This window comes from Scyliorhinus torazame, chromosome X, assembly GCF_047496885.1.
Source record: "Scyliorhinus torazame isolate Kashiwa2021f chromosome X, sScyTor2.1, whole genome shotgun sequence".
Classification (NCBI taxonomy): Eukaryota; Metazoa; Chordata; class Chondrichthyes; order Carcharhiniformes; family Scyliorhinidae; genus Scyliorhinus; species Scyliorhinus torazame.
In genome coordinates, this window is record NC_092738.1 from 4,645,666 (window position 1) to 4,660,219 (window position 14,554).

At 56.2% G+C, this 14,554-nt stretch overlaps 1 protein-coding gene across 2 annotated transcripts in view; it reads right to left on the reverse strand.

Moving 5' to 3' along the window:
* The window catches only part of LOC140405381 (unconventional myosin-Ib-like), a 276,153-nt gene that overhangs the window by 148,499 nt on the left and 113,100 nt on the right, over nucleotides 1–14,554 (reverse strand). For both annotated transcript variants that reach the window (XM_072493715.1, XM_072493714.1), the window contains one exon: nucleotides 8,967–9,101. In XM_072493715.1, the coding sequence (XP_072349816.1) occupies nucleotides 8,967–9,092 (126 nt within the window). In that variant the 5' untranslated portion in view covers nucleotides 9,093–9,101. The remainder of the gene's footprint in view (nucleotides 1–8,966; nucleotides 9,102–14,554) is intronic.

Genomic DNA, 14,554 nt, shown 5'->3' on the forward strand with positions numbered 1-14,554 from the left:
CCCCTTGGTGTCCAGGGAATTACAGGTTAGGTGGATTGGCCGTGTTAAATTGTTCCTTAGTGTCCAAAGATGTACAGGTTAGGTGGATTGGCCATGATAAACTGTCCCTTAGTGTCCAAAGATGTGCAGGTTAGGTGGATTGGCCATGCTAAATTGTCCCTTAGTGTCCAAAGATGTGCAGGTTAGGTGGATTGGCCAAGATCAATTATCCCTCAATGTCCAAAGATGTACAGGTCAGGTGGATTGGCCATGATCTATTGCCCCTTAGTGTCCAGGGATGTGCAGGTTAGGTGGATTGGTCATGATAAATTGTCCCTTACTGTCCAAAGATGTGCAGGTTAGGTGGATTAGCCATGCTAAATTGTCCCTTAGCGTTCAAAGATGTGCAGGTTAGGTGGATTGGCCGTGCTAAATTGCCCCTTGGTGTCCAGGGAATTACAGGTTAGGTGGATTGGCCGTGTTAAATTGTCCCTTAGTGTCCAAAGATGTGCAGGTTAGGTAGATTGGCCATGATAAATTGTCCCTTAGTGTCCAAAGATGTGCAGGTTAGGTGGATTGGCCGTGTTAAATTGTTCCTTAGTGTCCAAAGATGTACAGGTTCGGTGGATTGGCCATGATAAACTGTCCCTTAGTGTCCAAAGATGTGCAGGTTAGGTGGATTGGCCGTGTTAAATTGCCCCTTAGTGTCCAAAGATGTGCAGGTTAGGTGGATTGGCCGTGTTAAATTGCCCCTTAGTGTCCAAAGATGTGCAGGTTCGGTGGATTGACCGTGTTAAATTGTCCCTTAGTGTCCAAAAATGTGCAGGTTAAGTGGATTGGCCATGGTCAATTGCCCCTTAGTGTCCGAAGATGTGCAGGTTAGGTGGATTGGCCATGTTAAATTGTCCCTTAGTGTCCAAAGATGTGCAGGTTAGGTGGATTGGCCGTGCTAAATTGTCCCTTAGTGTCCAAAGATGTGCAGGTTAGGTGGATTGGCAAAGATCAATTATCCCTCAATGTCCAAAGATGTGCAGGTTAGGTGGATTGGCCATGATAAATTGTCCCTTAGTGTCCAAAGATGTGCAGGTTAGGTGGATTGGCCATGATAAATTGCCCCTTAGTGTCCATGGATGTGCAGGTTAGGTGGATTGGCCGTGTTAAATTGTCAAGAGTGTCCAAAGATGTACAGGTTAGGTGGATTGGCCATGTTAAATTGTCCCTTAGTGTCCATGGATGTGCAGGTTAGGTGGATTGGCCGTGTTAAATTGCCCCTTAGTGTCCAAAGATGTGCAGGTTCGGTGATTGGCCGTGTTAAATTGTCCCTTAGTGTCCAAAGATGTACAGGTTAGGTGGATTGGCCATGATAAACTGTCCCTTAGTGTCCAAAGATGTGCAGGTTAGGTGGATTGGCCATGCTAAATTGTCCCTTAGTGTCCAAAGATGTGCAGGTTAGGTGGATTGACCGTGTTAAATTGTCCCTTAGTGTCCAAAAATGTGCAGGTTAGGTGGATTGGCCATGGTCAATTGCCCCTTAGTGTCCGAAGATGTGCAGGTTAGGTGGATTGGCCATGTTAAATTGTCCCTTAGTGTCCAAAGATGTGCAGGTTAGGTGGATTGGCCGTGCTAAATTGTCCCTTAGTGTCCAGGGATGTGCAGGTTAGGTGGATTGGCCATGATAAATTGTCCCTTAGTGTCCAAAGATGTGCAGGTTAGGTGGATTGGCAAAGATCAATTATCCCTCAATGTCCAAAGATGTGCAGGTTAGGTGGATTGGCCATGATAAATTGTCCCTTAGTGTCCAAAGATGTGCAGGTTAGGTGGATTGGCCATGATAAATTGCCCCTTAGTGTCCATGGATGTGCAGGTTAGGTGGATTGGCCGTGTTAAATTGTCCAGAGTGTCCAAAGATGTACAGGTTAGGTGGATTGGCCATGTTAAATTGTCCCTTAGTGTCCATGGATGTGCAGGTTAGGTGGATTGGCCGTGTTAAATTGCCCCTTAGTGTCCAAAGATGTGCAGGTTCGGTGATTGGCCGTGTTAAATTGTCCCTTAGTGTCCAAAGATGTACAGGTTAGGTGGATTGGCCATGATAAATTGTCCCTTAGTGTCCAAAGATGTGCAGGTTAGGTGGATTGGCCATGATCAATTGTCCCTTAGTGTCCAAAGATGTGCAGGTTAGGTGGATTGGCCATGGTCAATTGCCCCTTAGTGTCCGAAGATGTGCAGGTTATGTGGATTGCCCATGATCAATTGCCCCTTAGTGTCCATGGATGTGCAGGTGAGGTGGATTGGCCGTGTTAAATTGCCCCTTAGTGTCCAAAGATGTGCAGGTTAGGTGGATTGGCTGTGTTAAATTGTCCCTTAGTGTCCAAAGATGTGCAGGTTAGGTGGATTGGCCGTGTTAAATTGTCCAGAGTGTCCAAAGATGTACAGGTTAGGTGGATTGGCCGTGTTAAATTGTCCCTTAGTGTCCAAAGATGTGCAGGTTAGGTGGATTGACCGTGTTAAATTGCCCCTTAGTGTCCAAAGATGTGCAGGTTAGGTGGATTGACCGTGTTAAATTGTCCCTTAGTGTCCAAAAATGTGCAGGTTAGGTGGATTGGCCATGGTCAATTGCCCCTTAGTGTCCGAAGATGTGCAGGTTAGGTGGATTGGCCATGTTAAATTGTCCCTTAGTGTCCAAAGATGTGCAGGTTAGGTGGATTGGCCGTGCTAAATTGTCCCTTAGTGTCCAGGGATGTGCAGGTTAGGTGGATTGGCCATGATAAATTGTCCCTTAGTGTCCAAAGATGTGCAGGTTAGGTGGATTGGCAAAGATCAATTATCCCTCAATGTCCAAAGATGTGCAGGTTAGGTGGATTGGCCATGATAAATTGTCCCTTAGTGTCCATGGATGTGCAGGTTAGGTGGATTGGCCGTGTTAAATTGTCCAGAGTGTCCAAAGATGTACAGGTTAGGTGGATTGGCCATGTTAAATTGTCCCTTAGTGTCCATGGATGTGCAGGTTAGGTGGATTGGCCGTGTTAAATTGCCCCTTAGTGTCCAAAGATGTGCAGGTTCGGTGATTGGCCGTGTTAAATTGTCCCTTAGTGTCCAAAGATGTACAGGTTAGGTGGATTGGCCATGATAAATTGTCCCTTAGTGTCCAAAGATGTGCAGGTTAGGTGGATTGGCCATGATCAATTGCCCCTTAGTGTCCGAAGATGTGCAGGTTATGTGGATTGCCCATGATCAATTGCCCCTTAGTGTCCATGGATGTGCAGGTGAGGTGGATTGGCCGTGTTAAATTGCCCCTTAGTGTCCAAAGATGTGCAGGTTAGGTGGATTGGCTGTGTTAAATTGTCCCTTAGTGTCCAAAGATGTGCAGGATAGGTGGATTGGCCGTGTTAAATTGTCCAGAGTGTCCAAAGATGTACAGGTTAGGTGGATTGGCCGTGTTAAATTGTCCCTTAGTGTCCAAAGATGTGCAGGTTAGGTGGATTGACCGTGTTAAATTGCCCCTTAGTGTCCAAAGATGTGCAGGTTCGGTGGATTGGCCATGTTAAATTGTGCCTTAGTGTCCAAAGATGTGCAGGTTAGGTGGATTGGCCATGTTAAATTTTCCCTTAGTGTCCAAAGATGTACAGGTTAGGTGGATTGGCCATGATAAATTGTCCCTGAGTGTCCAAAGATGTGCAGGTTAGGTAGATTGGCCATGATCAATTGTCCCTTAGTGTCCAAAGATGTGCAGGTTCGGTGGATTGGCCGTGATAAATTGTCCCTTAGTGTCCAAAGATGTGCAGGTTCGGTGATTGGCCGTGTTAAATTGTCCCTTAGTGTCCAAAGATGTACAGGTTAGGTGGATTGGCCATGATAAATTGTCCCTTAGTGTCCAAAGATGTGCAGGTTAGGTGGATTGGCCATGATCAATTGTCCCTTAGTGTCCAAAGATGTGCAGGTTAGGTGGATTGGCCATGGTCAATTGCCCCTTAGTGTCCGAAGATGTGCAGGTTATGTGGATTGCCCATGATCAATTGCCCCTTAGTGTCCATGGATGTGCAGGTGAGGTGGATTGGCCGTGTTAAATTGCCCCTTAGTGTCCAAAGATGTGCAGGTTAGGTGGATTGGCTGTGTTAAATTGTCCCTTAGTGTCCAAAGATGTGCAGGTTAGGTGGATTGGCCGTGTCAAATTGTCCAGAGTGTCCAAAGATGTGCAGGTTAGGTGGATTGGCCGTGTTAAATTGTCCCTTAGTGTCCAAAGATGTGCAGGTTAGGTGGATTGACCGTGTTAAATTGCCCCTTAGTGTCCAAAGATGTGCAGGTTAGGTGAATTGACCGTGTTAAATTGTCCCTTAGTGTCCAAAGATGTGCAGGTCAGGTGGATTGGCCATGATCAATTGTCCCTTAGTGTCCAAAGATGTGCAGGTTAGGTGGATTGGCAATGGTCAATTGCCCCTTAGTGTCCGAAGATGTGCAGGTTATGTGGATTGCCCATGATCAATTGCCCCTTAGTGTCCATGGATGTGCAGGTGAGGTGGATTGGCCGTGTTAAATTGCCCCTTAGTGTCCAAAGATGTGCAGGTTAGGTGGATTGGCCGTGTTAAATTGTCCAGAGTGTCCAAAGATGTACAGGTTAGGTGGATTGGCCGTGTTACATTGTCCCTTAGTGTCCAAAGATGTGCAGGTTAGGTGGATTGACCGTGTTAAATTGCCCCTTAGTGTCCAAAGATGTGCAGGTTCGGTGGATTGGCCATGTTAAATTGTGCCTTAGTGTCCAAAGATGTGCAGGTTAGGTGGATTGGCCATGTTAAATTTTCCCTTAGTGTCCAAAGATGTACAGGTTAGGTGGATTGGCCATGATAAATTGTCCCTTAGTGTCCAAAGATGTGCAGGTTCGGTGGATTGGCCATGATAAATTGTCCCTTAGTGTCCAAAGATGTGCAGGTTAGGTGGATTGGCCATGTTAAATTGTCCCTTAGTGTCCAAAGATGTGCAGGTTCGGTGGATTGGCCATGTTAAATTGTGCCTTAGTGTCCAAAGATGTGCAGGTTAGGTGGATTGGCCATGTTAAATTGTCCCTTAGTGTCCAAAGATATGCAGGTTCGGTGGATTGGCCGTGATAAATTGTCCCTTAGTGTCCAAAGATGTGCAGGTTAGGTGGATTGGCCATGTTAAATTGTCCCTTAGTGTCCAAAGATGTGCAGGTCAGGTGGATTGGTCGTGATAAATTGTCCCTTAGTGTCCAAAGATGTGCAGGTCAGGTGGATTGGCCATGTTAAATTGTCCCTTAGTGTCCAAAGATGTGCAGGTTAGGTGGATTGGCCATGTTAAATTGTCCCTTAGTGTCCAAAGATGTGCAGGTCAGGTGGATTGGCCATGATAAATTGTCCCTTAGTGTCCAAAGATGTGCAGGTTCGGTGGATTGGCCATGTTAAATTGTGCCTTAGTGTCCAAAGATGTGCAGGTTAGGTGGATTGGCCATGTTAAATTTTCCCTTAGTGTCCAAAGATGTACAGGTTAGGTGGATTGGCCATGATAAATTGTCCCTGAGTGTCCAAAGATGTGCAGGTTAGGTAGATTGGCCATGATCAATTGTCCCTTAGTGTCCAAAGATGTGCAGGTTAGGTGGATTGGCCATGATAAATTGTCCCTTAGTGTCCAAAGATGTGCAGGTTCGGTGGATTGGGCGTGATAAATTGTCCCTTAGTGTCCAAAGATGTGCAGGTTCGGTGGATTGGCTGTGATAAATTGTCCAGAGTGTCCAAAGATGTGCAGGTTCGGTGGATTGGCCGTGATAAATTGTCCAGAGTGTCCAAAGATGTGCAGGTTAGGTGGATTGGCCATGATAAATTGTCCCTTAGTGTCCAAAGATGTGCAGGTTCGGTGGATTGGCCGTGATAAATTGTCCCTTAGTGTCCAAAGATGTGCAGGTTAGGTGGATTGGCCATGTTAAATTGTCCCTTAGTGTCCAAAGATGTGCAGGTCAGGTGGATTGGCCGTGATAAATTGTCCCTTAGTGTCCAAAGATGTGCAGGTCAGGTGGATTGGCCATGTTAAATTGTCCCTCAGTGTCCAAAGATGTGCAGGTTAGGTGGATTGGCCATGATAAATTGTCCCTTAGTGTCCAAAGATGTGCAGGTCAGGTGGATTGGCCATGATAAATTGTCCCTTAGTGTCCAAAGATATGCAGGTTAGGTGGATTGGCCATGATAAATTGTCCCTTAGTGTCCAAAGATGTGCAGGTCAGGTGGATTGGCCGTGATAAATTGCCCCTTAGTGTCCAAAGATGTGCAGGTCAGGTGGATTGGCCATGATAAATTGCCCCTTAGTGTCCAAAGATGTGCAGGTCAGGTGGATTGGCCATGTTAAATTGTCCCTTAGTGTCCAAAGATGTGCAGGTCCGGTGGATTGGCCGTGATAAATTGTCCCTTAGTGTCCAAAGATGTGCAGGTCAGGTGGATTGGCCATGATCAATTGTCCCTTAGTGTCCAAAGATGTGCAGGTTAGGTGGATTGGCCATGGTCAATTGCCCCTTAGTGTCCGAAGATGTGCAGGTTATGTGGATTGCCCATGATCAATTGCCCCTTAGTGTCCATGGATGTGCAGGTGAGGTGGATTGGCCGTGTTAAATTGCCCCTTAGTGTCCAAAGATGTGCAGGTTAGGTGGATTGGCTGTGTTAAATTGTCCCTTAGTGTCCAAAGATGTGCAGGTTAGGTGGATTGGCCGTGTTAAATTGTCCAGAGTGTCCAAAGATGTACAGGTTAGGTGGATTGGCCGTGTTAAATTGTCCCTTAGTGTCCAAAGATGTGCAGGTTAGGTGGATTGACCGTGTTAAATTGCCCCTTAGTGTCCAAAGATGTGCAGGTTCGGTGGATTGGCCATGTTAAATTGTCCCTTAGTGTCCAAAGATGTGCAGGTTCGGTGGATTGGCCGTGATAAATTGTCCCTTAGTGTCCAAAGATGTGCAGGTTCGGTGGATTGGCCATGTTAAATTGTGCCTTAGTGTCCAAAGATGTGCAGGTTAGGTGGATTGGCCATGTTAAATTTTCCCTTAGTGTCCAAAGATGTACAGGTTAGGTGGATTGGCCATGTTAAATTGTCCCTTAGTGTCCAAAGATGTGCAGGTCAGGTGGATTGGCCGTGATAAATTGTCCCTTAGTGTCCAAAGATGTGCAGGTCAGGTGGATTGGCCATGTTAAATTGTCCCTTAGTGTCCAAAGATGTGCAGGTTAGGTGGATTGGCCATGATAAATTGTCCCTTAGTGTCCAAAGATGTGCAGGTCAGGTGGATTGGCCATGATAAATTGTCCCTTAGTGTCCAAAGATATGCAGGTTAGGTGGATTGGCCATGATAAATTGTCCCTTAGTGTCCAAAGATGTGCAGGTCAGGTGGATTGGCCGTGATAAATTGCCCCTTAGTGTCCAAAGATGTGCAGGTCAGGTGGATTGGCCATGATAAATTGCCCCTTAGTGTCCAAAAATGTGCAGGTCAGGTGGATTGGCCATGTTAAATTGTCCCTTAGTGTCCAAAGATGTGCAGGTCAGGTGGATTGGCCGTGATAAATTGTCCCTTAGTGTCCAAAGATGTGCAGGTCAGGTGGATTGGCCATGATCAATTGTCCCTTAGTGTCCAAAGATGTGCAGGTTAGGTGGATTGGCCATGATAAATTGCCCCTTGGTGTCCAGGGATGTGCAGGTCAGGTGGATTGGCCATGTTAAATTGTCCCTTAGTGTCCACAGATGTGAAGGTCAGGTGGATTGGCCGTGATAAATTGTCCCTTAGTGTCCAAAGATGTGCAGGTCAGGTGGATTGGCTGTGATAAATTGCCCCTTAGTGTCCAAAGATGTGCAGGTCAGGTGGATTGGCCATGATCAATTGTCCCTTAGTGTCCAAAGATGTGCAGGTCAGGTGGATTGGCCATGATCAATTGTCCCTTAGTGTCCAAAGATGTGCAGGTTAGGTGGATTGGCCATGATAAATTGCCCCTTAGTGTCCAAAGATGTACAGGTCAGGTGGATTGGCCATGATCAATTGTCCCTTAGTGTCCAAAGATGTGCAGGTTAGGTGGATTTGCTGTGTTAAATTGTCCCTTAGTGTCCAAAGATGTGCAGGTCAGGTGGATTGGCCATGATAAATTGCCCCTTAGTGTCCAAAGATGTGCAGGTCAGGTGGATTGGCCATGTTTTATTGTCCCTTAGTGTCCAAAGATGTGCAGGTCAGGTGGATTGGCCGTGTTAAATTGTCCCTTAGTGTCCAAAGATGTGCAGGTCAGGTGGATTGGCCGTGTTAAATTGTCCCTTAGTGTCCAAAGATGTACAGGTTAGGTGGATTGGCCATGATAAATTGCCCCTTGGTGTCCAGGGATGTGCAGGTTATGGGGTTTCGGGGACAGGGCAGGGTGGATGTAGGAGTGACTGTGAATAGAGTGCTGATTTGAAGGGCCAGTGCTGACTCGCTGGGCCAAATGGCCTCCTTGTGCAATGCAGGGATTCTATTTCCTGGGGAAAGCCAGGACCTCTCTCTGGACATATCCCCTTTAATACTGGCAATGGGTAGAAGAGTCCAACCAGAATTTAAGGTCCAGTCTAAATGGGGCAAAATGCCAACCGAGATGTGTTCCATATTTGCGGCATTCACCCTGGAGCAAATGGGATTTATGACCTCTCTCGTCCTGGAGTGTTGTCAGAAGCATTACAGCTATACCCGACCCTATCTAGCAAGAGTGTGGCTAGTGATTAGGAGTGGAAAAGGTGTGGCCTCCCTGGAATGTACAGTTCGGAGCCTCACGTTTATTCACTACAATATTAGACACCCAGGAACCCATGGGGCAGGATTCTGCAGTGCCCCCTCGCCGCCTGTTCCCGCTGCTTGTCAACGGGAATTCCCATTGAAGACACCGCACACCGCCGGGAAACCCACGGGCACTGCTGGCGGGAGCAGAGAATTCCGATCATGTTCTCAATGGACAGTCACAAACATCATGAGGATTCTCCTCAACGTACTTACATAGATCTCATTGTTATTGAATCGTATCTTGAGGTTTGAAAGTAAAGACTCATTGGTGAGGGGGTCTAAGAGAACCATGTCACCCACCCCAACCATATTGTCCAGGCACGATGACTTCTTCGCCATGGTTGGTTACTGCAAAGAATAACACCAACATCAAATTAATGAAACTATTTAGCAGCCTATAAAATATTGAAATTGTTTGTATTGCAGGCAGCTATTCTTGATGTGAATGCAGCCTTTGTCCTAGAGGGATGTCCAACCTCTTTTTAAAGTCCAATTTCTCTCTGTTCCTGGCACTAGCAGTAAATGATCATTTCACCGACATATCCTCTCCACTGCTGCTTCGTGTGAGCGAATGCTGCATTCTCACTTTTAACTGACATGGATTAGTTTTCAAAAGAACACAATCCGTGATGGTGCACTGCAGGGGGCTCCGCGGGGTCACAGTGCACTGCAGGGGGCTCCGCGGGGTCACGGTGCACTGCAGGGGGCTCCGCGGGGTCACGGTGCACTGCAGGGGGCTCCGTGGGGTCACGGTGCACTGCAGGGGGCTCCGCGGGGTCACGGTGCACTGCAGGGGGCTCCGCGGGATCACAGTGCACTGCAGGGGGCTCCGCGGGGTCACAGTGCACTGCAGGGGGCTCCGCGGGGTCACGGTGCACTGCAGGGGGCTCCGCGGGGTCACGGTGCACTGCAGGGGGCTCCGCGGGATCACAGTGCACTGCAGGGGGCTCCGCGGGGTCACGGTGCACTGCAGGGGGCTCCGCGGGGTCACGGTGCACTGCAGGGGGCTCCGCGGGGTCACGGTGCACTGCAGGGGGCTCCGCGGGGTCACGGTGCACTGCAGGGGGCTCCGCGGGGTCACAGTGCACTGCAGGGGGCTCCGCGGGGTCACGGTGCACTGCAGGGGGCTCCGCGGGGTCACGGTGCACTGCAGGCGGCTCCGCGGGGTCACGGTGCACTGCAGGGGGCTCCGCGGGGTCACAGTGCACTGCAGGGGGCTCCGCGGGGTCACAGTGCACTGCAGGCGGCTCCGCGGGGTCACAGTGCACTGCAGGGGGCTCCGCGGGGTCACAGTGCACTGCAGGGGGCTCCGCGGGGTCACGGTGCACTGCAGGGGGCTCCGCGGGGTCACGTGCACTGCAGGGGGCTCCGTGGGGTCACGGTGCACTGCAGGGGGCTCCGCGGGGTCACAGTGCATTGCAGGGGGCTCCGCGGGGTCACAGTGCACTGCAGGGGGCTCCGCGGGGTCACAGTGCACTGCAGGGGGCTCCGCGGGGTCACAGTGCACTGCAGGGGGCTCCGCGGGGTCACGGTGCACTGCAGGGGGCTCCGCGGGGTCACAATGCACTGCAGGGGGCTCCGCGGGGTCACAGTGCACTGCAGGGGGCTCCGCGGGGTCACGGTGCACTGCAGGGGGCTCCGCGGGGTCACAGTGCACTGCAGGGGGCTCCGCGGGGTCACGGTGCACTGCAGGCGGCTCCGCGGGGTCACAGTGCACTGCAGGGGGCTCCGCGGGGTCACAATGCACTGCAGGGGGCTCCGCGGGGTCACAGTGCACTGCAGGGGGCTCCGCGGGGTCACGGTGCTCTGCAGGGGGCTCCGCGGGGTCACAGTGCACTGCAGGGGGCTCCGCGGGGTCACAGTGCACTGCAGGGGGCTCCGCGGGGTCACAGTGCACTGCAGGGGGCTCCGCGGGGTCACGGTGCACTGCAGGGGGCTCCGCGGGGTCACAGTGCACTGCAGGGGGCTCCGCGGGGTCACAGTGCACTGCAGGGGGCTCCGTGGGGTCACGGTGCACTGCAGGGGGCTCCGCGGGGTCACAGTGCACTGCAGGCGGCTCCGCGGGGTCACGGTGCACTGCAGGGGGCTCCGCGGGGTCACGGTGCACTGCAGGGGGCTCCGCGGGATCACAGTGCACTGCAGGGGGCTCCGCGGGGTCACGGTGCACTGCAGGGGGCTCCGCGGGGTCACGGTGCACTGCAGGGGGCTCCGCGGGGTCACGGTGCACTGCAGGGGGCTCCGCGGGGTCACGGTGCACTGCAGGGGGCTCCGCGGGGTCACAGTGCACTGCAGGGGGCTCCGCGGGGTCACGGTGCACTGCAGGGGGCTCCGCGGGGTCACGGTGCACTGCAGGCGGCTCCGCGGGGTCACGGTGCACTGCAGGGGGCTCCGCGGGGTCACAGTGCACTGCAGGGGGCTCCGCGGGGTCACAGTGCACTGCAGGCGGCTCCGCGGGGTCACAGTGCACTGCAGGGGGCTCCGCGGGGTCACAGTGCACTGCAGGGGGCTCCGCGGGGTCACGGTGCACTGCAGGGGGCTCCGCGGGGTCACGTGCACTGCAGGGGGCTCCGTGGGGTCACGGTGCACTGCAGGGGGCTCCGCGGGGTCACAGTGCATTGCAGGGGGCTCCGCGGGGTCACAGTGCACTGCAGGGGGCTCCGCGGGGTCACAGTGCACTGCAGGGGGCTCCGCGGGGTCACAGTGCACTGCAGGGGGCTCCGCGGGGTCACGGTGCACTGCAGGGGGCTCCGCGGGGTCACAATGCACTGCAGGGGGCTCCGCGGGGTCACAGTGCACTGCAGGGGGCTCCGCGGGGTCACGGTGCACTGCAGGGGGCTCCGCGGGGTCACAGTGCACTGCAGGGGGCTCCGCGGGGTCACGGTGCACTGCAGGCGGCTCCGCGGGGTCACAGTGCACTGCAGGGGGCTCCGCGGGGTCACAATGCACTGCAGGGGGCTCCGCGGGGTCACAGTGCACTGCAGGGGGCTCCGCGGGGTCACGGTGCTCTGCAGGGGGCTCCGCGGGGTCACAGTGCACTGCAGGGGGCTCCGCGGGGTCACAGTGCACTGCAGGGGGCTCCGCGGGGTCACAGTGCACTGCAGGGGGCTCCGCGGGGTCACGGTGCACTGCAGGGGGCTCCGCGGGGTCACAGTGCACTGCAGGGGGCTCCGCGGGGTCACAGTGCACTGCAGGGGGCTCCGTGGGGTCACGGTGCACTGCAGGGGGCTCCGCGGGGTCACAGTGCACTGCAGGCGGCTCCGCGGGGTCACAGTGCACTGCAGGCGGCTCCGCGGGGTCACGGCGCACTGGAATGGGGCTCCGAGAGGTCACTGCGCACTGGAGGGGGCTCAGAGAGGTCACAGTGCACTGGAGGGGGCTCAGAGAGGTCACAGTGCACTGGAGGGGGCTACGAGAGGTCACAGTGCACTGGAGGGGGCTCAGAGAGGTCACTGCGCACTGGAGGGGGCTACGAGAGGTCACTGCGCATTGGAGGGGGCTCAGAGAGGTCACAGTGCACTGGAGGGGGCTCCAAGGGGTCATGGTGCACTGGAGGGGGCTCCGAGGGGTCATAGTGCACTGGAGGTGGCTCCGAAGGGTCACGGTGCACTGGAGGGGGCACCGAGGGGTCACTGCGCACTGGAGGGGGCTCCGAGGGGTCACGGCGCACTGGAGGGGGCTGCGAGGGGTCACGCCGCACTGGAGGGGGCTCCGAGGGGTCACGCCGCACTGGAGGGGGCTCCGAGGGGTCACGGCGCAAGGGAGGGGGCTCCGAGGGGTCACTGTGTTCTGGATGGGGCTCTGAGGGGGCTTGGGGCACTGGAGGGGGCTCCGGGGGGGGGGGGGTTGGGGCACTGGAGGGGGCTTGGGGCACTGGAGGGGGCTCCGGGGGGGCTTGGGGCACTGGAGGGGGCTCCGGGGGGGGGGCTTGGGGCACTGGAGGGGGCTCCGAGGGGTCACTGCGTACTGGATGGGGCTCTGAGGGGGCTTGGGGCACTGGAGGGGGCTCCGGAGGGGGCTTGGGGCACTGGAGGGGGCTCCGGGGGGGCTTGGGGCACTGGAGGGGGCTTGGGGCACTGGAGGGGGCTCCGGAGGGGGCTTGGGGCACTGGAGGGGGCTCCGAGGGGCTTGGGGCACTGGAGGGGGCTCCGAGGGGCTTGGGGAACTGGAGGGGGCTCCGATGGGCTTGGGCCACTGGAGGGGGCTTGGGGCACTGGATGGGGCTCCGAGGTGTTATGGTGCACTGGAGGGGGCTCCGAGGGGTCACAGTGCACTGGAGGTGGCTCCGAAGGGTCATGGTGCACTGGAGGGGGCTCCGAGGGGTTATGGTGCACTGGAGGGGGCTCCGAGGGGTCACAGGGCACTGGAGGGGGCTCCGAGGGGCCAAGATGCACTGGAGGGGGCTCCGAGGGGTCATGGTGCACTGGAGGGGGCACCGAGGGGTCACTGCGCACTGGGGGGGCTCCGAGGGGTCACGGCGCATGGGAGGGGGCTGCGAGGGTCACGCCGCACTGGAGGGGGCTCCGGGGGTCACGGCGCACTGGAGGGGGCTCCGAGAGGTCACTGCGCACTGGAGGGGGCTCCGAGAGGTCACTGCGCACTGGAGGGGGCTGCGAGGGGTCACGCCGCACTGGAGGGGGCTCCGAGGGTCACGGCGCACTGGAGGGGGCTCCGAGGGGTCACGGCGCACTGGAGGGGGCTCCGAGGGGTCACTGCGTACTGGATGGGGCTCTGAGGGGGCTTGGGGCACTGGAGGGGGCTCCGGGGGGGGCTTGGGGCACTGGAGGGGGCTCCGGGGGGGGCTTGGGGCACTGGAGGGGGCTCCGGGGGGGGCTTGGGGCACTGGAGGGGGCTCCGGGGGGGCTTGGAGCACTGGAGGGGGCTCTGGGGGGGCTTGGGGCACTGGAGGGGGCTCTGAGGGGGCTTGGGGCACTGGAGGGGGCTCCGGGGGGGCTTGGGGCACTGGAGGGGGCTCCGGGGGGGCTTGGGGCACTGGAGGGGGCTTGGGGCACTGGAGGGGGCTCCGAGGGGCTTGGGCCACTGGAGGGGGCTTGGGGCACTGGATGGGGCTCCGGGGGGGGGGCTTGGGGCACTGGAGGGGGACCGGGGGGGCTTGGGGCACTGGAGGGGGCTCCGAGGGGCTTGGGGCACTGGAGGGGGCTTGGGGCACTGGATGGGGGTCCGGGGGGGGGGGCTTGGGGCACTGGAGGGGGCTTGGGGCACTGGATGGGGCTCCGGGGGGGCTTGGGGCACTGGAGGGGGCTTGGGGCACTGGAGGGGGCTTGGGGCACTGGAGGGGGCTTGGGGCACTGGATGGGGGTCCGGGGGGGGGGGCTTGGGGCACTGGAGGGGGCTTGGGGCACTGGATGGGGCTCCGGGGGGGCTTGGGGCACTGGAGGGGGCTTGGGGCACTGGAGGGGGCTTGGGGCACTGGAGGGGGCTCTGGGGGGGCTTGGGGCACTGGAGGGGGCCCCGAGGGGGCTTGGGGCACTGGAGGGGGCTCCGAGGGGGCTTGGGGCACTGGAGGGGGCTCCGAGGGGGCTTGAGGCACTGGAGGGGGCTCCGAGGGGCTTGGGGCACTGGAGGGGGCTCCGAGGGGTTATGGTGCACTGGAGGGGGCTCCGAGGGGTCACAGGGCACTGGAGGGGGCTCCGAGGGGTCTGCGCACTGGAGGGGGCTCCGAGGGGTCACTGCGCACTGGAGGGGGCTCCGAGGGGTCACTGCGCACTGGAGGGGGCTCCGAGGGGTCACTGCGCACTGGAGGGGGCTCCGAGGAGTCACAGTGCGCTGGAGGGGGCTCCGAG